Source organism: Panicum virgatum, chromosome 2K, assembly GCF_016808335.1.
Source record: "Panicum virgatum strain AP13 chromosome 2K, P.virgatum_v5, whole genome shotgun sequence".
Classification (NCBI taxonomy): domain Eukaryota; kingdom Viridiplantae; phylum Streptophyta; class Magnoliopsida; order Poales; family Poaceae; genus Panicum; species Panicum virgatum.
The window spans coordinates 60,436,934-60,450,102 of record NC_053137.1 but is presented as its reverse complement, the minus strand read 5'-3'; the positions used below and the strand labels follow the sequence as shown (position 1 = coordinate 60,450,102).

The 13,169-nt window shown below is 50.3% G+C and overlaps 2 protein-coding genes across 2 annotated transcripts; one reads left to right on the top strand and one right to left on the bottom strand.

The window, feature by feature from the left end:
* Nucleotides 1-188: 188 nt before the first annotated feature.
* On the bottom strand, nt 189-977 carry LOC120691371 (dynein light chain 1, cytoplasmic-like). The gene is made up of 2 exons (XM_039974424.1): nt 739-977; nt 189-639 (listed from the first exon to the last, which is right to left on the bottom strand). Exons 1-2 carry the CDS (start codon nt 874-876, stop codon nt 430-432), a joined length of 348 nt encoding a protein of 115 aa, XP_039830358.1. The 5' UTR covers nt 877-977; the 3' UTR covers nt 189-429.
* An 8,267-nt stretch (nt 978-9,244) lies between these two features.
* On the top strand, nt 9,245-11,496 carry LOC120691353. Its single transcript, XM_039974401.1, has 2 exons — nt 9,245-11,114; nt 11,204-11,496. Exons 1-2 carry the CDS (start codon nt 9,421-9,423, stop codon nt 11,310-11,312), a joined length of 1,803 nt encoding a protein of 600 aa, XP_039830335.1. The 5' UTR covers nt 9,245-9,420; the 3' UTR covers nt 11,313-11,496.
* The last annotated feature ends 1,673 nt before the right edge of the window (nt 11,497-13,169 follow it).

Here is a 13,169-nt window from a genome sequence, read left to right as displayed (position 1 = left end):
CAACTCTGTGTTGACTCCCAACTCAGGTTTTGGCCCATGTGCTTTGTTCGGATTCGGAAAAGGGATTGCAAAGGACTGAGACGTAGCCCATAGTTGTCCACAGCATCTAGTGGGGCCCGAATCTGAACACGGAACCGAACTGAAAGACCCTCAAAAGAAAAAACTGAACTGAAAGGAGTGGTGTGTGATTAGACAAAAGCCCCACTAGACGCTGGCGAAAATGAAAATGCATGTGAATTTCTACAGCGTATTTGCCATCGCTTTCTTCTAGTTTACCCAGCAGACATGCCGCGAGAACAAAAATTTTTACCAGGTGAGGACTTGCATGTTTGATCACTGCACTATCATCCCCTTGTAAGCACGGGCTACTTGCGGGCACAGCCGTACAGTGACACCGCAAAGTCCACAGTAAGTGATCATAACATTCCCTCACGCCTCGACAGCGGCCTTCGCCGCCGTGAGCCGCGCCTTCTCACCGGCGGCCCCCTGAGGAGCCGCGCCGTAGCCGCCGTTGAACAGCAGGATGGCCAGGTTGCCGATGCCGAAGTAGATGAAGCAGCCGGAGTGGTGCGTCACGAAGGACCCGAAGTCGGTGCCCACGATGCACTGCCAGCCGGGCCCGTACGACCGGTCGAACTCCTGCCAGCATCAGAAAAACAGCTTCGTCAGGCTGATCCAACCATTCTGAAAACATGTTCAGCATTCACTGCAAGAGCTGACCAAAAGTCAGCAACCGACCTTCTTGATGAACCGGGCGATCTCGGTGGAGTCGACGGCCTCGAAGTAGTCCAGCGCCTTCCCGGCCAGCTGCAGCGCCTCCTGCTGCATCGCCTGCAGCATGTCCGTGTCCCCGATCACTGCCCGGCTCTCCAGCATCCTCGCTCGCCGCCCCCGCCTTTGCTCCTGGCCACGAAGGTTGGCTAGCCAAGAGGAAGAGGGAGCAGATTGCCTGTGCGCGCGATGCAGCGAATGTTCAGTTCGTCTTGTTATATATAGCCGCCACCAAATGGAGCGCCCTCCCGCCTGCGAAACGGAGGCCCGATCGGGAGCGATGGAATAGCGATCGCGGGGTGCTCGACAAGTGGCGCCGCCGTGGGCGCGCCTCGGCGTTCGTGGCCTGGCTAGCGGCGGCGGTATGAAAGCATCCGCCGCGTCGAACGCCGGCCACGGAAGATATTGTGGAGGACCCTGCTCCAGGTTGCTGGGATAGCCCTCAAAAAAAAAGGAAAAGAACGCTCAAGGCTCATGGACGACACTTTAGTCCGGCTATGGGCGTCTATTCATCGCACGTGCGACTAGAAGCTATACCATCGCACACATCGGTTAGAGATATAAAAAATAAAAATTGTTCCGGAACAAAATAAAATATTTCAAAAAAAATAAGTTTTGGAACAAATAAAAATATTTCAAAAAATATCTAAAGATAGAAATTATTCTGAAACAAATAAAAATATTTTAAAAAATATTATCTAAATATAATCATATGCGATAGTATGACTTTAATCGCATGTGCCATAAATAGACTTCACGGTCCGGTCGCGCCACAGGTTCTGGATGGGCCGTCTGCCAATTCGCCGGCGTTGGTACATGCTGGATCTCCAGACCGAGTACAACTGCTCAGGGAAAAAAAAAAAGAAGAAGCACTCCACTAGAATCTGGATTCTGGAGGTGCGTGTCCTGCGGATACGATGAAAATGAAGGAATGGCCCTGTTGTGGCCAAGTCATGCTCATAGAGAGCTGTGGCCCATTAGAACCAGCGGAGGTGCGTGTCGTTATGTGGCGTCATTTTCAGAAGAGTTCAAGTGCAGCAGCCACGTTGCGTCACCCCGGTCCACGAACTCTCGATCGAGAGTTCGTGAAGTGGAGTGATACAGTGTCGGTGTGACAAGTTTAGGAATGCCGGTACACTTTTCTCTTTTAAGAACCAATCGCCGTCCAAGTTTTGCAGAGTTTACAATGAAATTGATTAGTAGTGACCGTTAATCAACCTCACAAAATTTGTCCTCGAATCCACTACCAACTAACTACTGTAGCTTGTACATGAGAAAGGTGTCATCAATTTGCCAACAGGTGTTGGTTAGTGTCACACACAGAAACTCTTCAGATAGTTTCTGCACTTATGAGTTATGTCATTGTTTACCTGTTTATTTTAGATACGCTCTTCATGTATCTTCACTTTACTTTTGTCTTATATTGGCCGTACATTATTTTTCTTTTTGGTGGGGTTACAACATCTGAATGCAACTTTTTTAAGACAGTTTTAATTTAATATATTTCTTAGTAGATGCTTTATTCACCAGTCCCTATAATAGTTCTTGCCTACGACCATTTGTCTTTCTCGACTGCATATATAAATGAGTCTTGTATCGGAACTGCAGCAGAGCATGTGGAGTGGGTTGGGTATAACAACTTATTCATTTTCCTTTTACCAAACAATACCACTTCTTTATGCCCCAGCACTTGATTGAAGACACATCAATCTCTATGAAGTACTGAAGAAATGGGTAAGATGATTAATAGCTGGTGATTCTAAACTTGTTTCCTGCTTACATTATACGGTAACATATCTTGGATCCCAAACATTCAGTACACAGTTTATATTTTATAAACTGGATCTTGGATTGTTCTACAATCCTGCTTCATGATCCGACAGGCTGTGTCAGTGGTAAACAAACACTGCTGCATGGAACTAATTAAATTCAGCAGTAAATTAGTGAGACAAAAAAGTTTGTCATAGGTGAACATGAGACATGGTTCATTGTATCACGAACTCCATGACAATTTAAGACAACTAATTAAGGGATGCATGCATGGCAAACTGGTGGTTGGTGGTGTTTTGCTTTCAGTTGGCCAATGTAGCAAAAGCTCTCCATAAGGTTCCCAAAAATATATCTTTTCAAAAAAAAGGTTCCCAATAATATTTTTGCTAAACTTCAGAAGTAGAGTACTACTTCAAACAACTGTAGTGTTCTGCATCTATTGGCTTGTCTCTTCAAAGCTCGAGAAGCAACTATTCCACCACATGATCTTGGATGGCAAAGCAAAGCAAGGTCCTGATTGGGTACATCTTTGTTCTACTGTGGATTACATGCCTTCCGTCTAAATTACCTACACTTAAGATAATCTTGTTTAGTGATGAGCTAGATTGGATCATATGCCACTAACTGTCAAGTTTGATTCTGTCCCTTCTAATCATGTCTGTTTCAGCATTAACTGCACTTTTATTGCTCCTTTTTTACATAAGAAAAAGAATAAACATTTCTTGCAGATACATGACAAAATCCTCGAGCCACTCAAAGCACCTAGAGAATCAGCACGCCCTAGGTTTGACAATTAGCAGCCAAATCTTCTGCGATAATACGAGTCAATGCATAAACATTGCAGCAAAAGATAGTTGTTGGCTTGCAAACTTTTTTCTTCTCAAGAAAGTGGAGCTGGCTTTTCCCGGCCATGGAGAAACAGAAGCTTTACTACTATATCATCCTATGGGCTATAGCACATGTACTTTGTCACCCACAACCACTTTCCATGGGACCAAAACTTTGGGAGCGCTTTGCGAGCCACTGCCCATGATGATCTTGAAGAGCAATCATGGGTCCAGATCAGAGATCTGTTCTTTTTCAAGGATCTTGTATTACCAATTGATTGAGTTTGTTCAGAGACAATGGCATTGTAAGGAGATGGGTCCAAGATTTCTGAAGGAACTAACTGGAGTAGTAACTACTGGAGATGAGTGATACATAATCAGCCACAATATATCTGATGGTTCTGTAGTGACTTTGTCTGCATTTTTTTCCCACCTGCTGGGTACTGATTCCAAACAGTAGATGATTCCAGCCATATGCAAACATGACCACTGCAGCTGCATTTTCCCAAACATTGATTGATTTAATCAGTGATATTGGTAGAGTAGGAGCAATCCATCGACAGTTCCCAGTTCGGTTCCCACCCACATGTGCTTTGCCCCAGCTCCCATGCAGGCATGGGCTCTCACACAATCCATCCAGAAACAAATAATCTCCATTGCAGCATGCAGCCATACACGGCAAAATCATGCTGAATTGTTCTCATATCTGTTGCCCGATGGAACGTTTACGAATCACATGCATTTTTCCATTCATTACTGTGTCGACGTATCATTACCACGGCAAACTCGGCAATACAGCATCACAGACCACACCACAGTAACAAACCGGTAGCTGAGAGCAGGCAGCCGGTGCCCGTTTGCCTCTCGCTCTCACTTGACCAGCGGCCGAGTTGAAACATCTGGCTCAAGAAGTGGGGGTTGAATTGGGACTTTTTCAAATTTCTACCTAGTCCTTAACCTAGATTAGTATTGCCCAATCTACAAATTTGAAACATAGTCACTAGAGCACGCTAGCAAAAGGTCCTTAGATAGGTAAACACACTATCATGATCATTTTGCCTAGATGGTTGCACACTAGCAAGATCAAAATCTAAGCAAGAGATCACTCTACTACGCAAGTTGTCCTAGTCAATCTACAAGCAATCAAAAGTAAGAATAACAACAAATGGATTTAATTGCTTGAAATAAAAGTAAGGGACACGAGACAACCGCATTTTTTTTACTGTGGTATCGAGGAGTTGACGCTCCTCCCTAATCCACGTTGGAGCACCCACACAAAGGGTATAGCTCCCTTATTTCACCAAGTAGCAAGTGATCACTAAGAATGTTTCTTCTCCATCTCCGGAACGGCGAGCTTCACACCGTGTACAATCTTCTTGTCTTGGGGCTCCCACAAACTCCAAGAGCTCACCAAAAACCTCCCGATCACCAAGACCGGCTAAGTGCCGTCAAACACCAAGAGTAACAAGCTCCTAAACTTCACTTGACCTACACTCAGTTGGCCCTAGCTCAAGCACACTTGCTACACTTGCAAATGTTGAATTCTTCAAGGTTGAAGCACAATCAATGTACTAGATCTTCTCTCTTTTGCTCAAAGCACTTTCTCTTCTTCTCAAGGGTGGCCTCAGGTATTTAAGGTGTCAAAGGCACTTCAAATGAGCCAGGGGGTGCCCTTATATAGAGTGGAGAGGGTCACATAGCCGTTGGAAGTTCGCTGCAGAAAAAATCGTGACCACCGGAAGAACCGACGGGTGACAAATTTGAGGCGTCGGTTCAACCGGTCTCTCTGTGTCCAATTAGTAGCCGTTGGAGTTTCTGACACAGTATCCAGGCTTGCGTCATTGCACCGGTGTATGCTCCGTAGATGCATCGGTTGAACCGGTGCTGAAGAGGTTCACTGATCAACTCAAACAAGCTCTCTGGAACATAGTACATCCAATGCACCGGTGGTTGATTCTGAAGCGTCGGTTCAACCGGTGCTGAAGACGAGTTGAGGTCCACCAAAACATATTCTCTAGAACATAGTACATCTAATGCACCGGTGCTTATCTTTTTGACCATCGGTTCAACCGGTGCTATAGAGATTGTTGATTTGATTTCTGCTTGCCTCCAGAGAAATAGACCGACAGGGCGTCGGAACTTCCGTCAAGCTTCGGATGCACCGATGCAAAGGCATCGGTTAAACCGGTGCTACTGTTTTCTTCGTTTTCAACTGAATTGACTTGGATTTGAATGTAACTTCGATTGTTTCTTCTTCCAAGTGTTGTGTTAACTTCTATTGACCATTTTGGGCTATTTTTGAGCGAGTGTGCAAGATTTCTAAGGCCAACTCAATCTTGGTCAAGCTACTAACTCATGAACCCCTCTTAATAGTACGGTCAAGAACTAAAAACTATAAATCCTATCTAAATCAAGTGTCCTTCATCTCCTTGTGACATTTGAGACTAGAAAGGTACTTTAAGATTGAATCCTTGGCACGCATGGTTGTTCCGAATTGAGGGGTCTCCTTTCGTATTTCATATGAGACTGGACTAATCATTATTTTATCCTTCAAAACACACGTTAGTCGCATACTATTGTCATTAATCACCGAAACTTACCATTAGCATCTATCTCCAGAAAGGGGAAATCGGGCGCCCTTTTCTTGCCATGAAGGCAACAAGACTCTTGTGTGATCCTTCGCCATGCAGAGCTTTTTATGCATCTTTTCTTGTGCTCCTTTCGCCCTTTTGGTCCTGTTTGGCTTAAGTAGCACAAGTATCACAAAATTTTGATCAATAATTAGGGATACTAAATAAAAGTAATTTACAAAACTAACTCCATAACTCTGCGCTACATAGCGAGACGAATCTAATGAGGCCTTTGACCGCGCGATTAGAGAATAGTTACTGTAGCATCACTGTACCCAATCATCGATTAATTACTGTCATTGGATTTGTCGTGAAAAAATTTTGCAAATAAATTTCATTTAGTACTCTATGCATGTGAGATTTTTTTCTCGAGAATCGTGTGCGATAGGTGTGATAGAGAAACCAAACAGAGCTTTGTTCCTTCACATCCACACCAGCTAAAAAGCGAGGCTGTCTCGTGAGGGACGACGGCCAGCCATTGCCCCGTGGGAATGGGATGGTGCCATGGCCGGGAGGTGCAGGTGCAGCCAAATCAAGGAAGGGCTCACATGGGGGAAGAAGTGCCAGTGGATGGACACGGCCGGGCTAGCTGAAATGGACTCTTTCCTAGGCGAGGAGGAGATTGGCAGCTCTGGAGTAGTAGTAGTAGTTTACATGGCAGAATTGCAAGCATGGCACATCGAGGCAGGCACCCACAGGAATGCACCCGTGCATGCGCTGTTGTCCAGTCCAGTCGCGCGCGTTCCTCGGCGTTGAGTGGATGCTTCAGTGTCAGTGCTTCATGATTCCCTCGGCTGCAGGCTGCAGCTGGCTTGTAGGTGCCTGGATCGACTTGACAGATTTTGATCGCTTTTTGCCAATTGCCATGGTGCCGTCGGTCGATGGTAAGTACTCGATGATGCTTCTCGTGACACGAATATGTGCATTGGTTAAAAGTGTCCTTCTATATATGTACATTGGTTGAAAATGCACAACAATACAAGCCAAACGATCAAACCTAGGGGGTGTGATTTAATTCCAACCCCGAGAGCACTTTGTTGCCGCTGAAGTAATAATCGTGCTTGTAGTAGCGTAGCCATTTGTTTTTTTATTTATTTACTTGAGAGTTGTTTTGTTAGTATTGCATCCCACTGTAATACTGTATCCAAATTCGGTGGTTATAGGTTGGTTTGACTCGTAAATAATCATTTTGCTTTTCTGACGACATGTTCCCTCGAATCCCTCTAGTGCCAAAATTAATTATTTTCGGCTTTAAGATATGTATATATCACCTTGAAAAGGCAAAATGAGATTAAAAAAACTACCATTTCTCCGCCATCTTAAACTGTGATGGCACGCCTAAATTAAGCAGCCCCTACTAATGCGTGGAATGTTTTTGGGGATTACCCATAATCCAATAATCTCTAAAACGCTGCATGCGAACTCACTGAGTACGCCTAGCGTTTGGGCATGTCACGGAGCCCTAAAACTAACAGCTAGTGTGCCGCTATTCCATTCCCCTCGTCGTGCTTTTGCCGCTCCGCACCAAAGCTCGCCGATCCCCAGGGCAGGGGGGGCCTCGCAGTCGCGGCGTCGCCTTCCCCCGAGAGCCCAGCAGCCAGCGCATGCATCAACAGCCGAGCGCTCGTGCCGCGCCTGCTCCCCTCCCCGGCCGGTAGGTCCACGTCCACCGCCCACTGCCGGGCCCACCCTCCTCCGCCTCCATTTAATAACTACCTTTCCTTGAAGACGCCTCCTCCCAAAGCGCCCGCCGGCCGCCCCTTCCAGTTCAGCATCACCACCGTGCAGTTACAGTTATCACACTCCACGCACCGCTGCTCCTGTCCTCCCTGCGCCTCGTCCATGCCTCGTCGCGTATCTGCCTCACTCACCAGGCAGGATTCTCCCCCCGGTTGGCCCCACATCCGGTCCAACCTGTCAGCACAATCATCAAGCCCGTCCTCCGACCCCGCTTTCCCTTTCCGCTCTCTCCCTTTTTAAAAAAAAACATTCAGAAGCATTGAGGAGCCATGTAAAATTTTTGAATAGCCACGCTGACTGGACTTAGCGCAGACAATGCTTGCCTCGTCGCGTATCTGCCTCACTCACCAGGCAGGATTCTCCCCCCAGTTGGCCCCACATCCGGTCCAACCTGTCAGCACAATCATCAAGCCCATCCTCCAACCCTGCTTTCCCTTTCCGCTCTCTCCCTTTTAAAAAAACCATCCAAAAGCATTGAGGAGCCATATAAAATTTTTGGACATCCACGCTAACTGGACTCAGTGCAGACAATACTGTCTGAGAAGTCTTAGAACACGTCATACCTAGGCTTACACACCATCACACACGCACCACACACGCACCGCGACACCAGGTGCGGGACGGGGGCTCGAACTCCCGCCGGTAAGCACCCATCCTCGTGAGTTAACACCGGACCAGAGGCCCGTCCGCCTCCCTTTCTTTTCCCTTCCCCGTCTTCCAGTAGACATATCTTGACCGCTAACACTAGCCACTAGTCACCGTGATCCGATCTTCAGACTCACATTTTCAACCAGTGGTTTTGTCACGTCAACGCTCTTCATTTTGAACCAGTAGTCCTGGCTGGCATGCCGGCAACACTGGCCACTGGGTAGCCAAACGCTTAATTTCTTGCAAAGAACAGAACTGGAAAGCATCTCACACAGTCAGCATCTCTTCTGGAAACCATACTAACCTTGCACGGAAATGAAAAATGGTAACAGTAAACATTAACTGAGGTCGTGTTTGGTTAGGGGGTGAAAAAGTTTTTATGAAAACTTTTCACCTCTTGACCACTAATTAGAGATATTAAATAAAGTCTAATTACAAAACAATCTTCACAATTATGGTATTGTAGCATGTACTGTAGCCAATAAAGACTTTGACGCATAATTAGAGGATGATTAGGTGTGGTTACTGTAGCATCACCGTAGCCAATCATGATGGTTACACTCATCTGTGAAAAAGTTTCGCAAATAAATTTCGTTTATTACTTCATGCATGCATTCGTCTTTTTGTGAAATTTTTTTCACGTTACGAACCAAACATGACCTGAGATGATGAACAATACTGTACACTTAACTACATGGACTTAACTACCTTCCATAAAAGGCGATGCCTGCCTGGCTGCCTGGTGTGGTGCCTGGACAGCCAACACATGGGGCCCGCAGCGTACCGGTAGACCAGGTTCGATCCCACATGCACGAAAAGTAAAGCTGCATCAACGGTGAAAAAGCCACCGGCCGAGCCGGCTTCTGTTGAAAACCCACTCTCTCCTCCCTTTCCACCCATCTTCTCTTCTTCGCTCGGCTACCACGATGCAAGCGCGGCACGAATCCAGGCGCATGTGAGCCTTAGTCTGAGAAGCGAGAAGAGCAGGCGGATGCTGTCGAGCCAGTGACAGCTGTCTACAGGGGTATCCGGGTATGGGAGAAGCAGGGGAGGAAGAAGCGGCCGCGCCGGCGGCGGCGGGGAGCCAAGAGATGGAGGCGGCGGATGAGCAGGGGATGCTGGCGGAGGCGCAGGACGCCATCGGTTCGTTGGTCTCCGCTTCCTTGTCCGCGACGCTGTTCCCGCTCAAGTGGCAACTCATCAGGGACCGGCTCAACCGCCTCCACGCCGGCCTCGCCGACATCACCGCCGCCGGCGCCGATGACGAGGACGGCGAGGGGCGGTGCCACGCGTTCGCGAGCCTCCTGCGGGACGCCGCGGCGACCGCCCGGGAGGCGCGGGAGCTGGTGCCGCGGAGCCAGGGCCGGCACTACGGCGGCGGCAAGCTGCGGCTGCGCAGCGACCTCGACCTCCTGGCCGCCGCGCTCGATGCGCACGTGGCGCGGCTGGACGAGGTGTACGCGTCGGGGGCGCTCACGCGGGCGCGGGCGCTGGTGGTGCCCCGGCCCGGCGCCGGGGCCTCCCGCGACGACGTGCGCTTCTACGTGCGCGACCTCTTCGCCAGGCTCCGGGTCGGCGGCGCCGAGATGCGGAGGGAGGCCGCGGCCGCGCTCGCCGAGGTGCTGCGCGACGACGCGAAGTGCGTCCGCGTCGTCGCCTCCGACGTCCCCGACGGCGTCGGCGTCCTCGTCGCGCTGCTCGAGTGCCCCGACGCGCGCGTCCAGGAGGAGGCCCTGGAGGCGGTCTCGGTGATCGCCGGGTCCGACGCGCACAGGGGCGACCTGGTCGTCGGCGGCGTCATCGCGCCGGTGGTCCGGGTCCTCGACGCCGGCGCCTGCGGCGCGGCGGCCAAGGAGCGCGCGGCGCGGGTGCTCTGCAGGCTCACCGAGAACTCGGACAACGCCTGGGCCGTCGCCGCGCACGGCGGCGTCACGGCGCTGCTCAACGTGTGCGCGGACCACGGCGCGAGCGGCGGCGAGCTCGTGGGCGCGGCGTGCCGGGTGCTGCGGAGCCTCGCGGGCGTCGACGAGATCAGGAAGTACATGGTGGCCGACGCCGGGGCCGTGCCGGCGCTTGTGTCGCTCTCGCAGGGCGCCGCCACGGACGATGCGGCGCGAATCCAATCGATGGAGCTCCTCGCCGCCATCGCCTCCGCGGGGGACGGCTCCGCCAGGGAGGCCGTGATCCAGGAAGGCGCCGTCGAGTCCCTCGTCCGCGCGCTCGACCCGTCCTCCCCGACGCGCTCCTCCAAGGCGCGCGAGGTCGCCCTCCGCGCCATCGATGCGGTCTGCCTCTCGCCGCCCACCTCCACGGACCGGCTCCTCGCCGCCGGGTTCCTCGACCGCGTCCTCTCCCTGCTCCGCAACGGCGACACGACCCTGCAGCACTGCGCCCTCAAGGCTGGGCACCGCCTGTGCCAGGTGTCGGAGGAGATCAGGAAGGCGATGGGCGACGCCGGGTTCATGCCGGAGATGGTCGGCGTCCTCCGCGCGGCCAAGTCCCCGGAAACGCGGGAGATGGCGGCCGAGGCGCTCTGCGCCCTGGTGTCCGTGCACCGCAACCGGAAGCGGTTCGTCCAGGACGAACGCAACGTGGCGCAGCTGCTGCAGCTGCTTGGCCCCGACGAGGAGAAGCCCACGCCGGCGAAGCGGTTCCTGCTGTCGGCGCTGATGCACCTCACGGACAGCAGCTCCGGCCGGAGGAAGATCATGTCCTCGGAGCATGTCAGGTACAAACAATGACACCGATGAAGAGCTAGTCACCTCATGCTGATCGCATCTCAACAAATCCCCCCTCATGGTCTGTTGTCCATGGCAGGAATCTCGAGAAGCTTGCGGAGACTAATGTCCCGGACGCCAAACGGATCGTGAAGAAGCTTGGCGGGAGCAAGCTGAGGAGCATTTTCCATGGCATCTGGAGCCTGTAATCCTTGGCGACAAGAACTAGCTGTCACATACCAGTACTGTACCTCTAGCTAACACACGAGTTCCTTGCATCTCTTGTTACTGTGAAGGAATCAAAGAATGAATCACCCGGTGATTTGTCAGCCCATGTGTATATCACTCATCTCTGTGAAATAAAAACTGCAAGTCCATTCAACAACGAATCCATCCATCATCCTTCGTTCCTTGTAGTGACTGCATCAGCATAAAGAAATCACACACTTTTACCTGTGCATGGGATGATTTCCTGCCTGCCGCGAGCACATTCATCTCTGACACAAAGGAGGGCGGCCTGGACCATGGCTCATCAAATATGTGATGGAAACCATTCGTCCAGCAGCAGAATGGCACATCGATCTGAGCTTTCGCCAGCGCGGTAGGGTCGCCTTAGGCCATGTTTGGATGATGTTACGAAAACTTTTGCACTAAAAGACGAATGCATGCATGAAGTACTAAACGAAGTTTATTTGCAAAACCTCTTTTTAGGAATGGGTGTAACTTTTCGAGACGAATCTAATGAGCCAAGTTTCATCATGATTGGCTACAGTGATGCTACAGTAACCGCGCTCAATCATCCTCTAATCATGCGGTCAAAGACCTCATTAAGTAGAGCAACTGCTACAGTATCACAGTTGTGGAGGTAATTTTGTAATTAGACTTTATTTAATACCCCTAATTAGTAGTCAAAGCATCGTTTCTCTCTCATCAAAATTTTTCCACACTCCAACCAAACATGGTCGCAGTACCATTCGCCATTCGGTAAAGTGCAGGTACTGCGTGCCTGCCGACGAGCTACGATCATGGGCTCAAGCTTGCTCTGAAGATCGCAATTAAGTCACCGTCTTCTCTTCCTCGATCCATCCATGTGGGCATACTTATTGGCTTCAGCTCGTCTTCTCTGACGCACTCGATTCATTGCTGCTGCTGCTGTCTCACGTGCTGCAGCCTTGCAGGTGGTCTGAAGATTGTACTCTCCAGTCAAACAAGGGCGACGAAATTATGATACTGGAAGATGCTGTGAATCTGTAACGGCGATGCAGAAGCACGGCCGTTGAACAGTACACTGCTTTACATGCAACTGCAGTACTGTATGACTGAATCTGAAACCTGGACCAGTGGAAACTTCCAGCGTCGCATTGCATAACCCCGTGTTCTTGACGCCGAGGTCCTGGAGCGTGGACCTTCCTGTCCGTGCTAATATTGCTCAAACCTCGCTGTCGAGAGCCGGATGACCAATGGCTGAAGGAGACACGCAACATTGGCATTAGCTTGATGGCTGCGTTTCTAGTTTCCTGTCCCCCACTCAGCCGAACAGTCAGGTCAGCCCCTGCTAGAGGACTAGCACTAGGAGCATTCGTTTGCTTCAAGTTTCAGACAAGATGTTTGAGCAGTCAGTTGGACTTGAGAGATATTAGCCGAGATGGCAGTTGGAGAACATCCTACCGGCACCGGCTACTCGACCTGTCGTGAGAAGCTTCAGCCAGAGTTCCAGAGACAGTGGCCTAACCTTCTCCAAACACGGATCATTTATTCATGAAAGTTCAGTAACAATCAGTAGTTTGTTCCCCAGTCACCACTCAATCAGGCGACCTGCCTTTTCCAGCAGCCATTCACTGAGCAGTGAACACATGAAAACGAGTGTCCAGCAAGCAAACTAGCAAAGCAATTCTGCTCGATTTCCAGGTTCCAACACCGGCCAACCTTGCAATTGGTCGCACCGTCAACTGCGTAGTAGTGGGCTAGTGGCATTGGAGGCGCAGTCCAAGGCAGTTGAGGGAGGGACGGCGCCGTTCTGCAGCAATCAAAAGCTTTTTGTTCTGGAACGTCATCAATGCTGAAAG

Excerpts from the sequence above, each read along its gene's own strand:
- LOC120691371 (XM_039974424.1), bottom strand. The coding sequence starts at position 876 with ATGCTGGAGAGCCGGGCAGTGATCGGGGACACGGACATGCTGCAGGCG. Across the intron at positions 640-738 it reads TCGCCCGGTTCATCAAGAAG|GAGTTCGACCGGTCGTACGG; the intron begins GTCGGTTGCTGA and ends TGATGCTGGCAG.
- LOC120691353 (XM_039974401.1), top strand. The coding sequence starts at position 9,421 with ATGGGAGAAGCAGGGGAGGAAGAAGCGGCCGCGCCGGCGGCGGCGGGG. Across the intron at positions 11,115-11,203 it reads ATGTCCTCGGAGCATGTCAG|GAATCTCGAGAAGCTTGCGG; the intron begins GTACAAACAATG and ends TGTCCATGGCAG.